This window comes from Centruroides sculpturatus, unplaced genomic scaffold (assembly GCF_000671375.1).
Source record: "Centruroides sculpturatus isolate CEXI.00-Female unplaced genomic scaffold, Cexi_2.0 scaffold1651, whole genome shotgun sequence".
In the NCBI taxonomy this organism is placed as follows: Eukaryota; Metazoa; Arthropoda; class Arachnida; order Scorpiones; family Buthidae; genus Centruroides; species Centruroides sculpturatus.
The window spans coordinates 1-22,003 of NW_019392623.1; the positions used below are offsets into that span (position 1 = coordinate 1).

The 22,003-nt window shown below is 31.0% G+C and overlaps 1 protein-coding gene across 1 annotated transcript; it reads left to right on the top strand.

Moving 5' to 3' along the window:
• The first annotated feature begins 354 nt into the window (after positions 1 to 354).
• LOC111617742 (multidrug resistance-associated protein 4-like) lies at positions 355 to 12,437 on the top strand. Its single transcript, XM_023359031.1, has 10 exons — positions 355 to 374; positions 1,672 to 1,822; positions 6,011 to 6,244; positions 6,319 to 6,419; positions 7,853 to 8,050; positions 8,128 to 8,283; positions 9,104 to 9,193; positions 9,304 to 9,476; positions 11,784 to 11,889; positions 11,956 to 12,437. Exons 2-10 carry the CDS (start codon positions 1,768 to 1,770, stop codon positions 12,130 to 12,132), a joined length of 1,290 nt encoding a protein of 429 aa, XP_023214799.1. The 5' UTR covers positions 355 to 374; positions 1,672 to 1,767; the 3' UTR covers positions 12,133 to 12,437.
• Positions 12,438 to 22,003: the final 9,566 nt, after the last annotated feature.

The following is a 22,003-nucleotide window of genomic DNA, read 5'->3' on the forward strand; positions in this document are numbered from 1 at the left end:
AAAAATATTGTCAACTGGAATACTAATAAACTCAGACAATGTTTATTCTCTGTTAGTTGAGTTTGAAACAGTTAAATTAACTGTATATGCAATCAAAATATATTTTTATTTAAATTTGATATTGACAAGACATTCTGTATGCTACAACCGCTACTATTCAATTGTGTGTTTCTTTATGATTTTAAACATGATTTTATATAGTAATTGTACTAAAAGTAGCTTTCTGGAATAGTATGCAATTGTATGCACAGTATTACATTAGTAGTTTGAAAAATCGGAAGGTTTTTCTTTTCAGATTCGAGGAACTATATGCGATTCGCATAATAGAAGAGCAAGCACTGCAAACTACAAAAGTGAAATATTCTTATAACTGTGTAAGAGAAGAGTACCTGTAAATATATAAAAGTAGTTTTTTAACGTTAAAACATAGGCAATGACAGTAATATTAATTCGCAGAGTAGCAATTATAATTATTACATAACAAAATACTTCATGTATATCTTTAATGCCAGTAATAAGCAGCATACTCAAAAAATTATTAAATGATATGTTATACATCTTTGTGTTATACATGATATGTTATACATCTTTGTGTTATACATGATATGTTATACCAGTAATATTTGAATAATGATGAACTTGTCGCGTGCTGCGATGGATTTCCATTCAAATGCTAAAAGGGATAGATACTAACTATGTAGTTTAATTTAATATTGATTTACATATGTGTGAGACCACGAGTTCGCAGACTCAGTATTCTAATCGCCACTTACACGTCGAGTTTGTAAAACTCGCCCACTTTGTCGTTTGGATGGCTTTTTATCGAGTAGTGGGGTTGTTGAGCAACTTGATAGGTGTTCTTTTTGGTGCATAAGACAGGTGGACAAATTTAACAATTAACAAAAGAAAGTTTATTACACAACTAAACCTATGATACATATAACTAAATCTAAGATTAGATGCGGTTAAATGGAGTGGATCGACAAAAATTTCTAATCAGCTCGTGTGCTGACCTAATGACCTAGCTCTGTCGCTATTTCAGCTGAGAGAGAGCTTACAAGAATTTATAGATACCTCAATATCCGTTGGTCAAATCAGATGACGTTCGTTCGATCGGTGTGACAGGAATTCAAAGAGGATTGGTGATCGTATAGTGGGTCTTCTTTTCGTTGACTTGCATGGGCCGGGACAGTCCGTTTGTGGAGATCCGTCGAACTTGGCATCTAGTCATCGATTACTCATGGCACTAATTAATCTGTTCACCATCCTTCGGACTTCGGATGGGAAGACCGCCCGGAACTTCGATGTCTCCACCTTTTATGCTTGATGCCTGGAAAAATGATCATGTGATCGGCTATTGATATGTCGAAAATTCATTCCAAGGTGCAAATTCATTCCAAGGTTTCTTCTGCTGACGTTTAATATAGCTGTCTCTTTTTCACAGTTAAATGTTTTCCTTTAACAGGACTCTCCGTTTTTGTAGGACCCTTCGTTTACAAAATCTCCTCTCCGTATTTGTAGAGAGAACGTCATCTTATTCAATCTAAAATGATGTTTTTTTTTTATAACATCGCGTTAAGAAATTAAATTACAATAATTAAAATAATTTATACTATACTGAAATGACAGATAAATTTCTATTTATAAGCAATTTATATTCTTATATTTCAGGCATTCTTTCTGTTTGCTGGAACGTGTGTTCTTCAAGCAATCCTCTGTCCTTATGTTTTCATATTGATATTTGTCATTTCAATCTTATTTTACGTTATGTGGTCGATTCACAGCCGTGTGCTGAACAGCATAAAAGTTATTGAAGGAAAATGTAAGTGTATAGAAATCTTATAGTTTATTGTATTTAACTGAATAGCATAAAATTATTTCACTACTCATTGCTTAACGTTTTGTGAATATATTCGAATGCAGTTAATTTTAACAGTAAAACCATTAATTACACAAAACAATTACGCAGAAATTCGTCGTTATCTAAGACAATCTATCAAATCATTCAATTGTTACTACACACTTTACAAATCATATTGGCTTTAGTTTTTCCTATAACAAACACATAAAATAACAAAATGAGTAACATATGACGGAAGAGTTTTAAATTCCCCTCATTGCATTTCAATAATAACTCTCACGTGGTCACCACTTGGTCGCGGTGGGAGAGCCCAGTAATTTTACTAAACCATACAGCAATGCAGGCTGGAGCACAAGATCCTGGTAGGACACCCATGCCAGTAAGTTCTATGGGGAGAAATGAAGCTAACAGTGACACACCCACATTCTGTAAAGATATTTATCATGGTAGCAACCAGATCAAAATGTGATACCGGCTCGGACGTTGCCCAGGTTAACAAGGTCCGCGTTCGTGGCTTAGGCAGAGACTCACGTTCGAAAAATCGGCCACAGTCTGTCTCCCTTGGTTACCGGTGGCGAAAGTAGCATCGGCCCAAGCATGGCTACTGCAAAGCCCTCAACAGATGTGAGGAATCAACCTAGCTTTGGTGTTTCTGTGGCAATGCATCCACAGACCACAAAGGCTGGAAAACCACGCCAACGGATGAAATGGACAACAGAAATGAACAAGTTTATTATCCATACTTGTTACGCAATCACAAAACTCGAAACAAACATGACAGCATACAAACAACAACTACGCCATAGATTCACACAACAATATCTTCACCTCACTGTCACCGAACAAAGGGTTATTGATCAAAAAAGAACAATTATACACAACAACCTTATTCCAGAAATAACACTTAAACTTATCAAGCAACAGATCAAATACATCAACAGACAGAAACATTTAACATTATTAATGAAGATCACGTAAACTGATAGGATAATCCAGCAACAAGCATTGGTAATAGTTCACCTGTAACAACTACAACTAATGATACTGCAGGCCCTTTATCATCCATCACTGATAACATAGACATAGAATTAGTTAATACGCTCTTATTATATTTCAGGAAACACTCACTAAATCTATAGGCACAGGTCCCACAGCAAGACCACGAATACCGAAAGTCAACACGTCAAAGGTAGTAGGGAAAACATTAAATTACGTAAACACTCACTTACTAGCAAACTACATTCATTCAATTTCTACACTCTCAGACATTCATACATTAGTTTATGCTGGGGCAGCCACAGTAGTAACACACCATGATCTGAAAATACAATCATAGACAGACACACACAAATCACAATTCTATCACAAGCCTGCCTGACAGAGAAGAATAGAAACACAAATAAATGACATTAGACAGCAATTAGGCAGGCTGACACAATACACTAAAAACAACATAACACCTAAAGAAACAACTCAAAAACATTTTCAAGAAAATCAAAACACACACAAAACACGAACATCACAACACACACATTACAGAATACATCGATACACTAAAACAGAAACTCGCAGCCAAAGCACGTAGACTCAAACGATACAAAACATGTACACTACGAAAACAACAAAATAAATTATTCACAAACAATGAAAAACTTTTCTACAGACAAATCAGTACCAAAACAAACACTGATACACAGCACAGTGGCACACCAACAGAAGAAGAACTCACAACTTATTGGTCTTCTCTTTGGTCCAATGCTGTTACACACAATGCTGATGCAGGCTGGATCGAGGAGGAGAACAGAAACTTGCACAACATACCAACTATGCCCTGTGCTGAAATAAACATACACGACATTCGCTACGCTGTTAACAGAACACACAACTGGAAGACACCTGGTGTAGAAACATTCACAATTTCTGGTACAAAAAGTTTACATCACTGCACCAGGAACTAGCTAAACATCTAACACACATCATCGTCAACCCACAAGACATGCCAAAATTTCTTACTCAGGGCATCACCTACATGAAACCTAAAAACAACAACACTACAGACCCCACACAATACAGACCAATTACATGTCTTCCAACACTCTACAAATTATTGACATCATGTATCACAAACAAAATATACAAACACGTTGAAGAACACGACATTCTTACAGAACAACAAAAAGGTTGCCGTAGAAATCACAGAGGATGCAAAGAACAGTTACTCATAGATTCAGTCCTTTTACGGCAAGCACACAAACAACACAGAAACATACACATGGCATATATAGACTACAGAAAAGCATTCGACAGTGTTCCACACAGTTGGCTGCTACATATTCTACACATGTACAAAATACATCTATCACTCATTGCATTCTTCGAAAACACTATGCAGCACTGGAGAACAACACTACATTTCAGGGTTAGTAACACTTTCATACAAACAAATGAGATATTCATTAGGCGAGGAATTTTTCAAAGAGATTCCTTGAGTCCTATCTGGTTCTGCCTAGCCCTGAACCCATTATCCAACATGTTAAACAACATGCATTATGGCTATAATATCAGACATGAAAAAACAACACAGCTTTCACTGTCACATCTCATGTTCATGGATGACATAAAACTATGCCTCCACACAAAAACAATGTACAAAACACATGCACTGAAAAAATTAGCAAGTACACAGAACTCGCCCAGGAAGTAAGGTATCTGTGGAGGATAGATAGGGTTCTTATTGTACCTGTTGTTCTCTCCTGTACAGGTGTGATACCATACCCACTACACAAAAGCCTGGGAACATTACAATTGAGTAGAAATACATACATCACACTACAGAAGGCCACTATATTGAATACATGTCACATTGTTAGGAAATTCCTAGATACAAACACTGACACACTTATTTAATTTTAGTTTTGTTTTGGTTGCTATGCCTTGACTCTGGTCCACAGCCACCGGTGTGAACCGAGTATAACTCACAAAACCCAACATAATAGTAATAATCTCTGAGTTCAAACGATTAGGAGTTGAAAGTTGAAATTTGGTAAACAGTTAGGATAAGTTATAAAAATGTACACTAAGAAGGAATTTTTCGAAATTTTTCTCGCGATGTGAGCGAGAGAGCATTAACTCGTTATTATTTGCTTACGGCAAAATGACTTTTAACCATAAGTGTAATAATCGGAATTTTTTGAAAAATCTAGAAAATTTTTACTTTTCTAACATTACATATATTTGAATTTGCTTACTACAAATTTTCCAGAAATTTGTTCACTTTTGTTTGTAATAGATATTGCTAAATCGAAAATATACCGCGAGTCATCTACAATTTTAAAATTTTACTCAATGCTGTTCAGTGTACGAATTACAACATTATTATTTTCAAATCGTTTGTATAAAGAGAAAGTACCCCAATACTTGTAGAAGATGTCACTCCACAACATTAGTTGGTTAATGCTGTTTTTAGGACCACGTTTTTGAAAAGAATATCATTATTGTAGGAAGAAGCAGACAATCGGTTATTGAACAATCATTTGATAGTTTTCTGAGTTGTTACATGTGGATATTTTTATTATACAACAACTCTGGAGCATGTTGGGATGGATTTTTTGTTGACATGTTTGACCACAAAGATATTCTTTACGTGGATCAAGATTTTAGTCAATACAGTGTGCAAAATAAAGTGTAAGACAAATTGTATCCAGACTAATCTAACAAAAACGCTCCAGCAGCTAAAATGCTTTTGATCGTAAATGTACTTTCTTGTTGATAGAGCTTATAATAAAAGCTCAAATTATAATTAGCAATTGCTGTACATCATGTTCATAGAAAAAGCATACACATAATTTATTGCACATTTTCTCTGCAAAATAGTTAGAAGCAATTTAAAAGCGTGCTTAGCACTTTGTTGTGTGTTCGGTATCAAAGAATTTAGGAATACATCTTTTGTTTTCAATTCCATTTTTTTTTCTTATAAAGATTACGATGTTTAGTTTGTGTTATATTATATTCAATTTTAATTAGCAGCTTCTGGAACATACGATATTCTTTTAAACGAGAATTATTTTTCATTTGCTTTCTTAAATACAATATGAAAACCGTTGTTATATTTAATAAAGTTTTGCTCAAATAATTACATTTTTTTAACAGCAAGAAGTCCGGTATTCTCTCATCTCAGCGTATCTCTTTATGGACTAACAACAATTAGAGCATTTAACGCTAAAAATAAATTTATTTCCACTTTTAATGAATATCAAGATAAACATACTGCAACATGGATCATTTACATTTCATTAAATCGATGCCTGGCTGTATATGGTAACATCGTTTGTTACATAAATTTACTTATTACTGTTATTATTTTCAGTGTATCAATTCATCCAGGTGAGTAAATAGATTTATTTAGCTGTGTATAGTGTATAATATATGTAATTCTGAATTTATAATTGCAACTTTAGATGATGCAGGAAGCCAAATCGGACTTGTTATGAGTTATACATTGTTATTTGTTTTCCTTTTTCAAAACGCTATTAGGTTTACTTCTGAAGTGGATTTTCAGGTAATACGTGCTAATCCAATACTGTATTCAATGTTAACCTTTTTGTCAATTGTATGTATAATTTAGAAATGCAGGATTACTTTATCATGTCTTTTCTGGGAAAGTAACTATTTTGCAATTATAACTATTATTATAATTATACACGAAAATTACGTCATTTTTAGTTAGTTGTATAAATGTAAATTAAACTGTAGAATATTATGAGTAATGCATGTTTTTTTATGAATCGAAAACTACGTAACATACACTTAGTTGTTTATCAACAGATTTGTACTAATTATATTTGTTTTCAGCATTGAAAAGTCCAGTGAATTGTGACCAAAACTGTTTTGGCCAAAACAATTAAATACGTCTTGTTTTCAAGTAGTTACATAAAAAAACTCCATTTAACTTAGTGTTTGCAAAAATACAATGAATATTCAGATTTTATTCTCTGTTTAACAGTTGTTTTTTTACATCTGAGACTTATTATTTGAAACGTATAATTTTTCAAACATTAATCGCATTCCACTACAAATTTCTAAATTAATAATCTTTAATTATATATATGCCAATATTATATTTATTCTATAATTAAAGGTGATTTTTTTTAGTAAACATCATATTTTTTTATGAACTTCGTGCGTGGAAATTTAAAAGGGTATTTATCAGATAATTAAACTTGGCGATTTGTCTAAAAATAATTAAAAAAAACAGCTTGAATTTTTATCAGTTCACTTCAAATTGTTAAAAACAGAACGTTTTTAAAGGAAAGATTTTCTTATCACAATTCTCATGCTATGCAATAAACTTTATAAGAATGAATCTGATAAAAAATCTGACATTTTTATCCATATTAATTTATTTTAAAATGCTATTAGACATCTAGTAAATACATAAGTTAATATCTTTCAGAAAAATAAAAATTTCCATTTCAGCAAAATTGAATTTTCAGTAAATAATTATTTTATAATTCATTTGAAAATTTCATTAAAACTTATAATATCAGAAATACTAAAATATTTCACATTTAAAGTGATAAGTATAAACATTATTACTATTACTTTAAATTTTACTTAATTACATTCTGTTTTACACAATAATATTAGCGAGAAAAAGTCTAGTTAACTATAAGTAATCAAAAACGATGAAAAATTTTTTAATTTACTAAAAGTTTATATATTTTTAAATTAATTCATACATCTATTAAGAAAGGCACGTAAATTTAAGAGTTTATCAGGACCAGGATAATAAAAGTAGGTTGTTATGAACAAAGAATAATATGAAAATAGAATAAACTAAACACGATTACTGCAATTGTGCATCTTCATATAAAAATACTTCTATTATTAGTCTTATAAAATTCGACACATTAATTTTAACTCTGGATGAAAGTACCGTTACTTGAATAAGTGTTTTGCAATGTGTTATTTCATTCGAAGTGAATTTTCCAGATGAATTCTGTAAAACGTATACTGAAATACAGCAAATTAAAATCAGAAGCATCTTACGAAAGTTCGTCTGATAAAAAACCACCCGCAAATTGGCCACAAAAAGGAGAAATTTATTTTGATAACGTTTCTTTACAATACTCCAAGGATAAAAATATTGTTTTGAAAAATTTAACGTTTCGTATTCATTCGGGAGAAAAGGTAAAATATTCTCGAAAACCAATCAGTGTTGCTGAAAATCACTGTCATAAATTATTTCTAATATTTATTAATTGCAGATTGGAATTGTTGGGAGAACGGGAGCTGGAAAAAGTTCTATAATTGCTTCGTTATTTCGCATGACGGAGCCAACAGGAACAATAACCATCGATGGAATTAATACAAAAGATATTGGTCTTCGGGATCTACGCAGTAAAATATCAATTATTCCTCAAGTATATAATAATTATTTTGATGAAAATACTTTTCATTTAAGAACTTTTTATTATACTTTTCTAAAAATGTTCTTTCTTTGGTTTCTTATATTAAAATTGAATATTTTTAAATAAGATAAAATACAAAATGCAATGATATATGTTACAAGTGAAATCCAAACGGGTTAAATTGTTTTATAGGTTAATGGTAGGAACAACTTGACACATCTTAGCAAGAAAATCGTCTTGTCGAAAAGTAAACGCGTTCGCTGAATGGAATAGAATTGAAATTGGTCCATACAATAAAGAAGCGCAAAAAATTTTATAAGCGGTATAATTGCAAAGACATACTGAATTGACATTGATAATTTGACGTATCAATCTAATTAGATGTAATAGGTTGAAATTCAGTGCAATTCATTCTTGCAATTCAAATTCATTATGTTAAGTGGCATGTGTGACATTAATATATGTTATACACGAAAACAATAAGCCCGATGCAAACTATATGCATACTGCGTAGCGTCTTTCTCATATTGAAAATGCTAAAAAGGTATTATTCTCTTCACGTGTATTCTAAAATTTGTGAAAAATGTATAAATTAACTAATTTGTTTGCAATGAATTTTAATTTCTGAAATTTCAAACTTACCGAGAATATATTAATAACATAAGTGAAAAGCGTTAAATACAATACTGATACTTTCCTGAAGGCATACACATCGCGCATCTTTTAAAATAATTAATAAAAGAAAAGAAATGTAACATTCACCCCTGTCGTAATCATAATTCAATCTCATAAAAAATTACAAAACGAATAAAATAGCGTGTGTATTTTTCAGGATCCAATGTTGTTTACTGGTCCACTTCGAAGAAATATCGATCCTTTCAATGAATATTCAGATGAAATTCTGTGGCAAGCTATAGAAGAGGTTAGAAACACGCGCAATTGTTTTCATTTTCTCTCTTATATACCTGCTTAATTCTTTTTAATGGCTTAATTTTATCACCATCTTTTTATTTTAAAATGTTTCAACTAAAGGTGCAATTAAAGGAAGTTATCAGTACGTTGCCTGGAGGATTGGATACACATTTGACAGAAGGAGGACGAAATTTCAGCGTAGGAGAAAGACAGTTAATTTGTCTTGCCAGAACGATTCTTCGCCAGAATGAAATCCTGGTCATGGATGAAGCAACATCAAATATAGATAAAAAGTGAGATTACAACAAATTATAAAAATTATTTAGTTACAATTGCCTTAACGAAGCCCTGAGATATCATTTGTACTTTCTTTTCAGATTTAAAAAAAAATTTTACTTTAGATTTTAATGATTTAGGTGTCCGAATGATCAGTAGAACTATTCCAAAAATACAGTTGTGCATACTGTATTTTTGGAAAATACAATTAACTCTCAGATAGTATATAAAGTAGAACATCGATTATCCGGACTAATTGGGGATGAAGGTAGTCCGGATAAGGAAAAATTCGGATAATTTAAACAAATACTTTAATTTTTCTTTCAATGATAATACAACACGTTTTTTTTTTCGATGACATATCGGTAATATTAAAATTAAATACTGTATTTAAATCGTAATCAAATTTTCAAGAAAAAAACGTTCGTATTGAATTTGGGCTACTACTGACCAGCACTAACAGACTAGCTATTGTTTAAAAGGCCCTCTGGTGGCGCAAGAAGACGGGTTTTATAAAATTAAAAGCAATTGAAACTGCATTTTTATGAATAAAAATTTGACAAACTATTTATCGTTTTATGACGAGCAAAACTTTTACGTCGCGTTCGCGGCTTTTAAGTAATGCATAAACCTTCGAGGCGCAAGGCCCATCGGATCGCGAGGCATAGGTGGTGGCCCACGTTGCCCATACGCCGCCCTTCGTCATACAAATGATGTAATTTGAATATAAATTATTTATAAAGTATGTCAAGTTATATTTTTATTATGACGCAAAATATATTTAAGAGTTTACGATTGCAGATTTAGTTGTTTAGTTTAGGTTTAGTTTAGTTTAAATTTAGTTATTTAGTTGGTACGCGTTGTTTACACGTTTCGGGCCTTTAGTTGGCAGAAGAGAGGCGACATAAGGCCCGAAACGTGTAAACAACGCGTATCAACTAAATAAACAAATAAAATATGAAAGGATGCCTAGCGTTCGATTAATTGCACTTTATAGTGCTTTAACAACAAAAAAATATTTAATTTGAATTTTATATAACGTTAACTTATGGCTAATTATTTTTCAATTAATAATTATGACTAAACAATTAATGAAAGAATAATTTTAATATGTGAAAAAATACTTTATAAAAATTCCTAAAAATATTCTGCTGAAAATGTTAAATTAATTCGATGATACTCGGTTTGTAATAAATATATTTACTATTAAGAAAGTCAATGCACGAAAAGCTGTGTACGCCGGAATCGCACGGCACTGATTATTTTTTTCGGTTTTTCGCAGCTTTCGTTTTAAACAGATTTTTTAACACAAAATCGTTCTGTTCCGAAGAACTTCTTCCGTTTTATTCAGGTGCCTGTTTTGGCAGGTTTTACCGTACATTGATTTTATAATAAATACTTGTTTCTTTTTATTACAATATGAAATTATAAATAAAAATTATCTTCTTTATGCAAAATGATTTGTACATAAAATAGTTTAGATTTTTTTCAAAAAATTAAAAAAAATTATCCATCGTCATTACCATCATTAACAGTAGCCTGTTGCTAAATAATATTCGTAAATAGAACTTGAAAACAATACGTTAAAACTTTCTATAGATGATTCTTCTTATTACAATTGTAACTTTACAAGTTGAAAAGTAATAATTGACATTCCAACTTGTAAAGTTATAATGTGTTATAAATTTCTTACGAAACAAAATATTATATTTTATGACATTTATATTATACTAGCTGCAAGGACCCGCTTCGCTGGGTTATTATTTGTATGTAATAATAGTATGTAATATATAAAAGACTGTTTTTCTAAGTAATCTAGAATCTAGCTGCAAGGACCCGCTTCGCTGTGCAAAAAGTAACGATAGTGAAGATGAAGATAATTACATTATAGCCAATCTTACCTGTTTTCACAGAATGCAAAAATTAGGTCCCCCGTATCCAGACTAGTTAGAGACCTGGTCCCGATTCTATTTCTGAACGTCTCCTGTTCACGTCCAGTCAAACGAACTATTTTCAACGATCTGGAACGTTTACAATCGTTCTATAATCGAAACAATTCGAACAAATTCAAACATAACATTCGAAATAGAAAACCACTTTCAGCCCCATATCTCCTGCACCTTTATAGCTATCGAGACGCAATTACCATAGTGCACGAATGGAGACTTGGGGCTACCACCACATACAAACACTATTCATGTGCGATGTGTAGTTTTGGCTAAAAAGTAAAATATAGGGACACACACGTCCATTTTAATATATATATAGATATAGATATAAAGACATATAGATTAGTAACGTATTATTATCTATTTTATATCTAGAACTGATTCCTGCATACAGAAAATAATTCGAGAAAAATTCAAATCGTGTACCGTGTTGACAATAGCCCACAGGTTACATACAATTATCGATTCGGACAGAGTACTGGTAAGTTTCTTCTGTTTATAATAAATAATAAAAATTTGTTTTTAATTACACTTTTGAAACTTGTAGGTTCTAGATAATGGAAAACTTCAAGAATTTGACAGGCCATATAAATTACTGAAGAATGTGAATGGTACTTTTTATAACTTGGTAAAAAACTCGGGAGTTACTTCGATGAATGAGCTATTTAAAATTGCTGAAAATAAATATTATATTCAAGAATGTATGGAAAGAACGAGATTATAATATACTGGATTTTTCTCGATACGTATTAACCTTTTGTGGATCTCGTGCTGTTTTTATATTATCTTGTATTCGGAATCATCTGTTTTAAATGCAGTTTCTGAATGACATTTAGGATATAAAATTGTTAAAATCTATAGTAAAAACTGTTAAAACTTAAATGTATTTGTGATTCCTACTGTTAAATTTGTGTGTTAAACGTTAGTTTAATGTAATCAGTATATTTGTTTAGATAATGTTACTAGAAAAATTAAGAATGGGTTATTTACAGAAAAGTAGTAAATATTAAAAATATGCAAACGAGAAAAAATGCGTTTATAGGAATATTTTATAACGACTTTTTTTTAGAAAAGTTATGAAAATAATTTTAATTGAAAACATCAATCAAATAATGAATGTAAATTTCAGTAATAATTTGCATCATTCTTATAAGCAACAATAAAAATAAATTTGTTATGAGTATTTTAAATATGTATTATCTTACTTACGAAATTTTATACACCTTCCTTTTGGTATTTAAAATTTCAACGTTTTCAATGAAAGTCAGTGAATAAATTGAATTTTTGATTATTTTTGTGTGAAAGTAGCACAAAAATTTTTATTTGGAGTGAATGTAAAAATAATGTTTTTAAATATCCGGAAAGTAATTAAAAACTTAATGATGAATTACAATAGGTTGTTGAGTAATATGAGTAAATTATTGTAATACCAGCAGACCCCCGCCACGCGTTGTTGTGGCTCAAAATGTATCTATTATAAATTTATAACACTTCCCCCGTGGGAAAGGGAATTTTTCGAAAAATTTCTTCTTAGTGTACATTCTCTTGACGTTCCCTATTAAAACGCAATCAAAAACGCAAAAACCCGGCATCTAAAATAGTATAAATAGAAGCAGAGTTCTTTACCGTAAGCCTTAAACCTAACCATCTTCCTTCAGTGGGGTTGAATTTTGACATGTATATTATATAAAAACACGTGCGTATTCGAATGCAGCGTTNTCACGCTGAATGTGACAGACTATATCTCGGTCCCCTGAAAATAATGACAATGACAGTTGTTTTATAGTAAAACAACATGGGAAGCTGTCGATCTTACACGATTTTGACAGCATCAAAACTATAAATAATACAGTTTGTAACATTGTAGCACATCTCTAACTTGTGATGATAAAAATTTCGTCAGAGAAATCAAACAATAACACTCTATCACAAGAAAGCAGATCCATACTACGACTTTTCTTTTCAGTGATGAAAAGAAGCTTCCGTGAAAGCTTAAAAATTTTTTATAGTCTAAATTCTGCACGTTTTCATGTTTACATTCCGTACGTCATCCATCTACATAACATCTGAAAACCAGATATTGCATTAATTAATTTCACTAAAGAATCATTATGCAAATCCTTTCTGCTTGAAATATCTGATTGGAAAAATTTTTTAAAGTGTTTAATTAGTCTACAACGGACTAATCTTAGCAATTTCCAGACAGTCCCATAGAAGATACCATTTTGATGCATTACTTTCTTCAAAGCTCTCTTGACCATATGAGGATGATGTCATTGAACATTTCTTTTAAACATTGCAATGGCAGTTGCAGTTATAGAGCATATCCATGGCTTTTCACTTGGTGGCTGAACTGGTAACAAACCATCTGCTTCCAATTTTGTAATAATTATTTTCACTGCAGGAACAATTATTAGGCTTTGCCACGCTGCACATCACGCTAGATATTGTGACCATAGGGTCGGCACCTCTTTGGCGCCCTGTCAGGATGACACCACCGAGTCTCTAGGGGACTCGGAAATCGCGACGTTAAGTCTAAAGATTCGCGAGCGGTAGCGGGTAAGCGATTGGATTCGGAGTAGAGGTGAGGAGAGAGACGAGGAAGTGACTTACTCGGACTCCATATTTTCTAACAAGTAACAATTTTAATAATAAACAAAGAACATACAGAGATATCGGGTATATTATCGGACTTAATTATACTATTCCGTTCGAGAGAGAGAAAGTTTACAACCGAGCCGCGGGTTGATAAATACCTTTCTTTTTCCTAGGTCGCAGATCTGTAGTAGGATGACACTATTGACTCCTCTGAAATGGTCTTTCCACTAGTTCTTGTCCGTTAAGGTGTAACGATGTGATGGATGTATGTATGGTACCTGTTTTAAATATGACATGCTGTACTTTAAAATACGTTAAATAACTCTCATTCAGACCTGATAGAAAATGATAACATTTTAAAAAAACAAGGAATGTTGAAAATTTTATTAACATTTTTAGCAGAATTAATTGTAAAAAGTAAAATCAAATTACATTCTTCACTAAAAAGTCCAGCAATACATTTTGTATTTGTTCTACATCAAACACAAGATACTGTACCAAAGAAGTTTATTTGTGTTTATCACACACAAATAAACTTCTTTGGTAAAGTATCTTCTGTTTGATAAACAAATACAAAATACATATGTATCAAATATTGTTAAAAATAACTTTTATTTTAAAATTTTCATGGTAGAGATTCGTTTCATTTAAAAATTGTAAAAGCGAATAACAAGTAATAATTCCAATAAATCGGAACCTACTATTTTATGAGAATTTATAGGTCTAACATCTTTGTAAAACTCTGTTCTATTACTTTTTCAAGTTTCAGCCTGATAAAAAAAATCCAGATGTTTGGTATAATCATTATATATCAGTACTATCGAATTATAAATAATAAATTACGTTGACGAATGTGATATTTCTTTTCACTGGTGAGCCGTTATGGCATTTTAAACATGTTTATTTTTTCACTAAATTGGAAAAATTAATTTTTTCTTCTGAAATTATTAATAAATAAATCGATTTTACGAATTTTTGAATTTACTTTACATAGGTTTGATTGGAGCAACAGCACGAACCTTAACTTATTACGGTTTTATATTCTGCATACAAGAAACTTTACATAAGAGGAAATAAAATATTAATGTGAATATAACAAATATTTTATTTAATTAGATTACTTCTCATAAACTTATTTGTAAATAATTTTCTTTTGTGATGTTCAAAACTAATGCGCTTTGATTATTTCCACCAAAATTTAGAATCATACATTCACTGTAGATGACTTATAAATTACTGAAATGTATTAAATAATTGTTTTCATAATTTATAAAATTTTAATATTTTAATTTATATTTATTATTATATATCTCTTTATAATAAAGTATGTTTTATGTAGTATAATTATCTATAATTTTAACTCTGTAAACACATATGATTTTCATCTCAATTTAGCAGTGGCTTGCGCCTGTACATCGTGTTTCCTTTAGAAATGCACTTATTGTAGTAATGTATCTAACACATTTCGGGAGAAAAATATTTGAATTGAAATAAAGTGACTTCCGGTTGGCATCGAAAGTTACAGTATAGTGTACTAAAAGGGCCGTCCTGCCAATAATACTCATCTCTATATATCACTGCTCTCGAGAATAAGAAAACACAGACCGACGACAGTGAAAATTTATAGGTGCACAATTTTTATCAAATTGTAGCCCAATCAATGATCTTAAGCAGGAAACGGCTATATATTTTATTTATTTTTTAAAGTAAAATTACGTATATTATAGGGTTTATTTGGCAAAAAAAACAGCCTTTTTATGATACGGAAAACAAAGAATGATTTTTTAATATAAATAAGTCTTTTATAATTACACATCGACCTATTTAAGCAACTCGAATATTATAAATTTATAAAAACTGATTCTTCTTATCACGTAACTTAAATAAACTTCACAAATGAACTCGATGACTTTAAACACTTGGATGTAGTTATTACTGATATCGTTTTAAAAAATTGTATGTTCAGAATAACCTAATTAATATAGTTAATTTCGTCATATATTTACTGTATTAACTAGAAATAATGTAAATGGTAATCTATTTGCAGCAAAGTTTGACTAAATATTGATAATTTCTATAAAAATATAATTATATCGAATTGAAGTAATTGTCACTAGCTTTTTTTTAAATATATCAAATAATTAATTGTAATATAATTATCAATTTTCATACAATCCATCGCTTTAAATGTAGTGTAATATTTTAAGTATACTAAAAGTACAAAATTAATTTTAATATAACAGTAAGAAATTTTTTTCTTAATATCATTATAAAACTGTTTTTNATTACACATCGACCTATTTAAGCAACTCGAATATTATAAATTTATAAAAACTGATTCTTCTTATCACGTAACTTAAATAAACTTCACAAATGAACTCGATGACTTTAAACACTTGGATGTAGTTATTACTGATATCGTTTTAAAAAATTGTGTGTTCAGAATAACCTAATTAATATAGTTAATTTCGTCATATATTTACTGTATTAACTAGAAATAATGTAAATGGTAATCTATTTGCAGCAAAGTTTGACTAAATATTGATAATTTCTATAAAAATATAATTATATCGAATTGAAGTAATTGTCACTAGCTTTTTTTTAATATATCAAATAATTAATTGTAATATAATTATCAATTTTCATACAATCCATCGCTTTAAATGTAGTGTAATATTTTAAGTATACTAAAAGTACAAAATTAATTTTAATATAACAGTAAGAAATTTTTTTCTTAATATCATTATAAAACTGTTTTTTATAGTTTATATTAAGTGAAATGTTTTTATGAAGATAAATAACTGAATAAACCTTTACACTTTAACATGCTGACAATTTAAATGTGTAGTTTTCATGAGTAATACTGTAGATGCAGTTTATAAATCATCTCAGATGAAAAATAATACAGAACGAAGATGAAACATGAGAGTAACCCATTGGATTCAGCTGGGGGTTTCACTCGTGCATTTTTCTGATATGTAAAATTATTTGAACTCTTTAATAATGTAACTTTTGTTTTGGGATAAAGGTGAAACTTTTTCAAAAATAAACTTACTTTTACTTTCCCCAGCTCTGTTATTTATAACAAAAGGAAAGTATGGAGATCAGTCAAAAATGACCCCCTCAATATTTTTACTCTGGACAACTTAAAATGTCAAGAAATACAATAAACTGGAAGTTTTTTTTTTCTTGTATGCACTGATGTTAGTGTATATATCACAACTATGTTTACTAAGTTTGAAGCTTATTAACTCCTGTGCTTTTTGTCAAAAATTTCTAAGATTTTTCAAGGAGATTTGATTATTGGGGGGGGGTTGATGCTATTAAAGTTCGGCGATTAAATCAAAATATTCGTTATATTAATTGATTTCGGAATAGAAAACAAATTGAATAGTAAAAACAATAAAATATGCTTCCATAATTTCTTCACTTTTTATTATTTCTGATTCTTTAACTCCAATTTCTTTTTTCTGTTAGATCTGTTAGAAAAACAACTTCCTGTTTTTGCTGTTGTCCTTTGCTAATTTATAGTATCAATGTCACCTGACTAAAAAGTAATAATTATTTGTTCGATATTAGATTAAGTAAATGTGTTCTTTCTCTCCCGTTTTTGATTCAATTGGATTAGCTTTAGCGACTCATTTGATCAAGAACATCCTAGAAGTGTACCTGTTTTCTGGTGAAAACTACCTGTATTTGCTTTTTCCATAAAAGTCATATCATTAACCCTTGCTTTTTAATTATATCTTGCTCCAAAAGACCACCGATTATTTGGGCATCTACCATTCAGCAAGAATATAGAAAGCGGTAAATGCATAATGTTGAATCAAAACTGCAGCATTCTGCAAATTCTTTTCTACGTCCAGTAACGTTGTGAAACAGCACCTGTATCTTCTTTTTGACAAATTGTATTATACTTAGATTTTGTGTTAGTTTCCTTGACAAAAATATCGCCCTTTATCCCTTATCTGTTGCTAAATGAGTACAAAGTCCATTAGTTTACAGCATAAAATAGAGTCAAACTCTCTGACAATCGTTACGATTTTATACTGATTTACCTTTTTTCAATCCAGATGCTCCCAAAACAATCGTTAATCTATTGCTATTACTTCCTTGATAGTGCTGTTATGGAATGGATCGAAAGTTGTAGAAAAAATTTCGTTATTCCTTCATGAAACTTTTTATATTCAACCGGTTTATTACACTTTCAGCATGATGTGTATTTGATTTGAACCCTTTCACTGGTTAGTCTTAATACTGCTTGTTACATTTTTCCANAAGACCACCGATTATTTGGGCATCTACCATTCAGCAAGAATATAGAAAGCGGTAAATGCATAATGTTGAATCAAAACTGCAGCATTCTGCAAATTTTTTTCTATGTCCAGTAACACTGTGAAACAGCAACTGTATCTTCTTTTTGACAAATTGTATTATACTTAGATTTTGTGTTAGTTTCCTTGACAAAATATCACCTTTTATCCCTTATCTGTTGCTAAATGGGTACAAAGTACATTAGTTTACAGCATAAAATAGACTCAAAATCTCTGGCAATCCTTACGATTTTATATTCATTTACGTTTTTCTCAACCCAGATGCTCCCAAAACAATCGTTAATCTATTGCTATTACTTCCTTGATAATGCTGTTATGGAATGGATCGAAAGTTGTAGGAAAAATTTTGTTATTCCTTCATGAAACTTTTTATATTTAACCGGTTTATTACGTTTTCAGTTTGATGTGTATTTGATTTGAACCCTTTCACTGGTTAGTCTTAATACTGCTTGTTACATTTTTCCATTCATATCGAGACTTAGGAATATCTTCTATTTTTCGTACAAAATAGATGCATCAATGTTTGGAGAAAAGCTTTGACTAATTACATATACGTAAATTACAACCTCGTTGTCAGAAAACTTGTGGTTATTCCCTCTGCTGTCAATATTCATAACGATGCATAAACGATTTTCACACCTCGGTTTGTTCGTCCAAAATTTGCAAGTTCTTAATTCTCTTAATTCTTACTGAATTTCGGTTAAAGTGGATTCTAATATTCTGTCTAGTCCCACTACCTGCTTTTTTTGTTGCAGGATCATCTACTGTTCTTATTATCACCCTAGTTTTGCTACTTAATCGAATTACAGTTTCTTTACTGATAACTGCCTGTTATCAGCAAATATATCGCATTGTTGGGACATCATTCTTAATTATTCAAATGAAAAGTTTAACAACAATTGACAGACCAACAAAGGCAGAGTGTATAAAACCGGTGAAACACTGGTAGATGGTTATCAGTTTGTGCTTCTCCAGCAGCCTGACCACATGCAGTTATATCAGTCTTCTTAACACTTAAATTGAGGCCAGTTTTCCATAAAAAGTTTTTCTGAGAGGTATCTCATATCAGTAGATTCAAAATGTGTTACGTTCTCATATACAAATATATTACCCCAAATCCAATAATATATGGAACAGAAAACATATAAATTATTTTGAATTAATTGAATTTAATTCATTTAATGTTGTAATTTACTTATTTATTTAATATGCATACTGGATACACTCCTTGATGTGGGGAGCAATACCATCTCCCAAAAACACAAAACGCTTAGTTATAATGAACATAAGATCACAAACAAAATTATACAATAATAAATTTAAATTTAAGTTAATTATTACATTTAAATTTTAAACCTGAACTAGAGTTTAAAGTTAAAGTTTGGAGCATCTGTGAATACAGAGGTTGCGGCCGACGTTTTCAACGCGAAAACGTGTACACCGGACGTTCAGTGCCTTCTTCCTGTGAGTATAGAAGTTTGACAATGGAGTTTGAAACGTCAGTGGAATCATGCTCGACGTTCCAAACGCCATTGTCAAACTTCTATACTCACAGGAAGACGGCGCTGAACGTCCGACGTACACGTTTTCGCGTTGAAAACGTCAACCTCAACCTCGCTAGTAAAATACGCAATACAGTACTAATAAATAAAAATAAAACATCCAAAAATAAACAAATCGCTTACCTATGAAAAAGAAATAAGTTAGTAACGAAGACAAAGCACTGAAACATGCTCCCAAACAACACTAGCAATAAAGCCAAATTTATAGTAGAGGAATTAAGCCCCTTGATTGCGACAACAATTAGAGTGTCGGAGCACTGTAATGCGGTCTGACAGGTCTGAGGAGAATCCAGATAACGACAAAAATATACATACATTGATTGCGACAACAGTGACGAGATATTTTCCTTACAACACAGTATGTCCATGTACTTATTACATGTTATCTTTTGGGGTGCTTTTAGGGTTTTCTGGCCTTTCGTTTTAAAAATATTATGGCACTTAATCGCCTGAATAATCAGGTGGCAATTTTACAAAATAATTGAGCATAAATTAATCAATTACATGCAAATTAAATATAGAACAGCACATTAAATATTAAAAGTATAATTAACATTATTAACGTGATCTCAGGTAAGTTCTAATTCAATTTTTAATTTTACATTTTAAAATAAAACAATAATAGATAATTATATACGATATTTAATTGTTATCGTACTTTTGATAATATAATTTTAATTAGATTCTTTATAGTAAATTATATAATTATCTATCTATACAACCCATTGAATGCGTGTCAGTCCGTTTGTAGGACCTTCCGCGTAATGGTATGACAAAAACGGGCATTAGAGGCGCCCTAGCGATGATTTTAAATTAACAATAAATTATTTTTATTTGTAATACAAATTTATTATTGATATGAATTTATTATTTTTACCACGGAATGGTATAAATAATTATTATATGCCTAGATTAACCTTGCGCCGCATGTTTACAACATCCGGTGACTTACAAGTCAGCGAACGTCGCGCATTGACTCACGGGAAATTTGTTGAAAAAATGGCGGATACATTTAAAATCGAGGTTTATAACCCAAGATAAATAAACAAATTAAACTATTTTAAAGTTTTTTAGAATGTTTAATAGATAGAAATATAGATCCGTATGACGCGATTTGGACTTTAACAGAGCTGTAGAACATATTGATAGGAACAAAAAAGTTAAAGGAACCGTGCCTGGTGGGAATTTGTAATGAACGCCCACTAGGGGGCGTCCCGGGCTATTACTATTTTGATATTTTATCACGAAAACATTAAACATTTTTGGTGGGCAGCAACAAAGTTGCTGCATATCAAAAATACCACTTTGGCATAAGGGCCACAAATAAAAAAAAATTCAACAATACGAAACAATTACATATGACGTATAACGAAACTATTAAAACAAATTCACTAGTCCAAGTAATGTAAAGTTAAACACCGATCCACATAAGTCAAACAACATCGAAATATCCTGCTTAGTGTTGCGCGCTTTTCTCGGCTACAGTTAAAAGAAATAGACCCACCTGTTAGCAAATCTAATATAATCGAAATGGGTTAATATAATCATAATGATAAACCCAGAGCAAAAATGATATGAGAATGGAGATAGACAGTTAAAAAATACCTTGAGAAAGTCGCTTTCTACTGTACTATTATAGAAGTTATTTGGGTTTTTGCAAAATATCGAACGTATTTCTGCGCACATAAGAAAACACTCTAATCAGCATTAAAAGAAATGAAAAAAAAACAAAAACAAACTATATAAACTAGACATAGGAGAGACCGGGGCAACTTCGGCATGCGGGGCAAGTTTGCCAAGCGCTTTTTTTTAAAAACAAATTAAAACGAGACTTTGGTTATAGGTTAGGCAGTTGAGCTTTATTGGTGGCTTGTTGAGTGTAGTGTTTTTATTGTTCTCCAACAAGCGTAGTTGAATTATCAAGCAAATTTTCATTTTCGTTGAATTCCATATAATATTTTTTTTTCCATTTATATTGAATTAGCAGGTTTTGTTATAATTCCATGATAACGAAAGTTACTTTTCCTGTTAGAAGGATGTAACTTCAACTTATTCACGTGGCCAGATCGTGGCTTGGCATTCTGTTCTCAGGGTTGTACTT

What these genes read in the sequence shown, in the direction of transcription:
- LOC111617742 (XM_023359031.1), top strand. Translation starts at nt 1,768, where the DNA reads ATGTGGTCGATTCACAGCCGTGTGCTGAACAGCATAAAAGTTATTGAA. An exon ending in GTATTCATTCGGGAGAAAAG is followed by an intron (nt 8,051 to 8,127) that starts GTAAAATATTCT and finishes TATTAATTGCAG; the next exon opens with ATTGGAATTGTTGGGAGAAC. An exon ending in ACATCAAATATAGATAAAAA is followed by an intron (nt 9,477 to 11,783) that starts GTGAGATTACAA and finishes TTTTATATCTAG; the next exon opens with AACTGATTCCTGCATACAGA.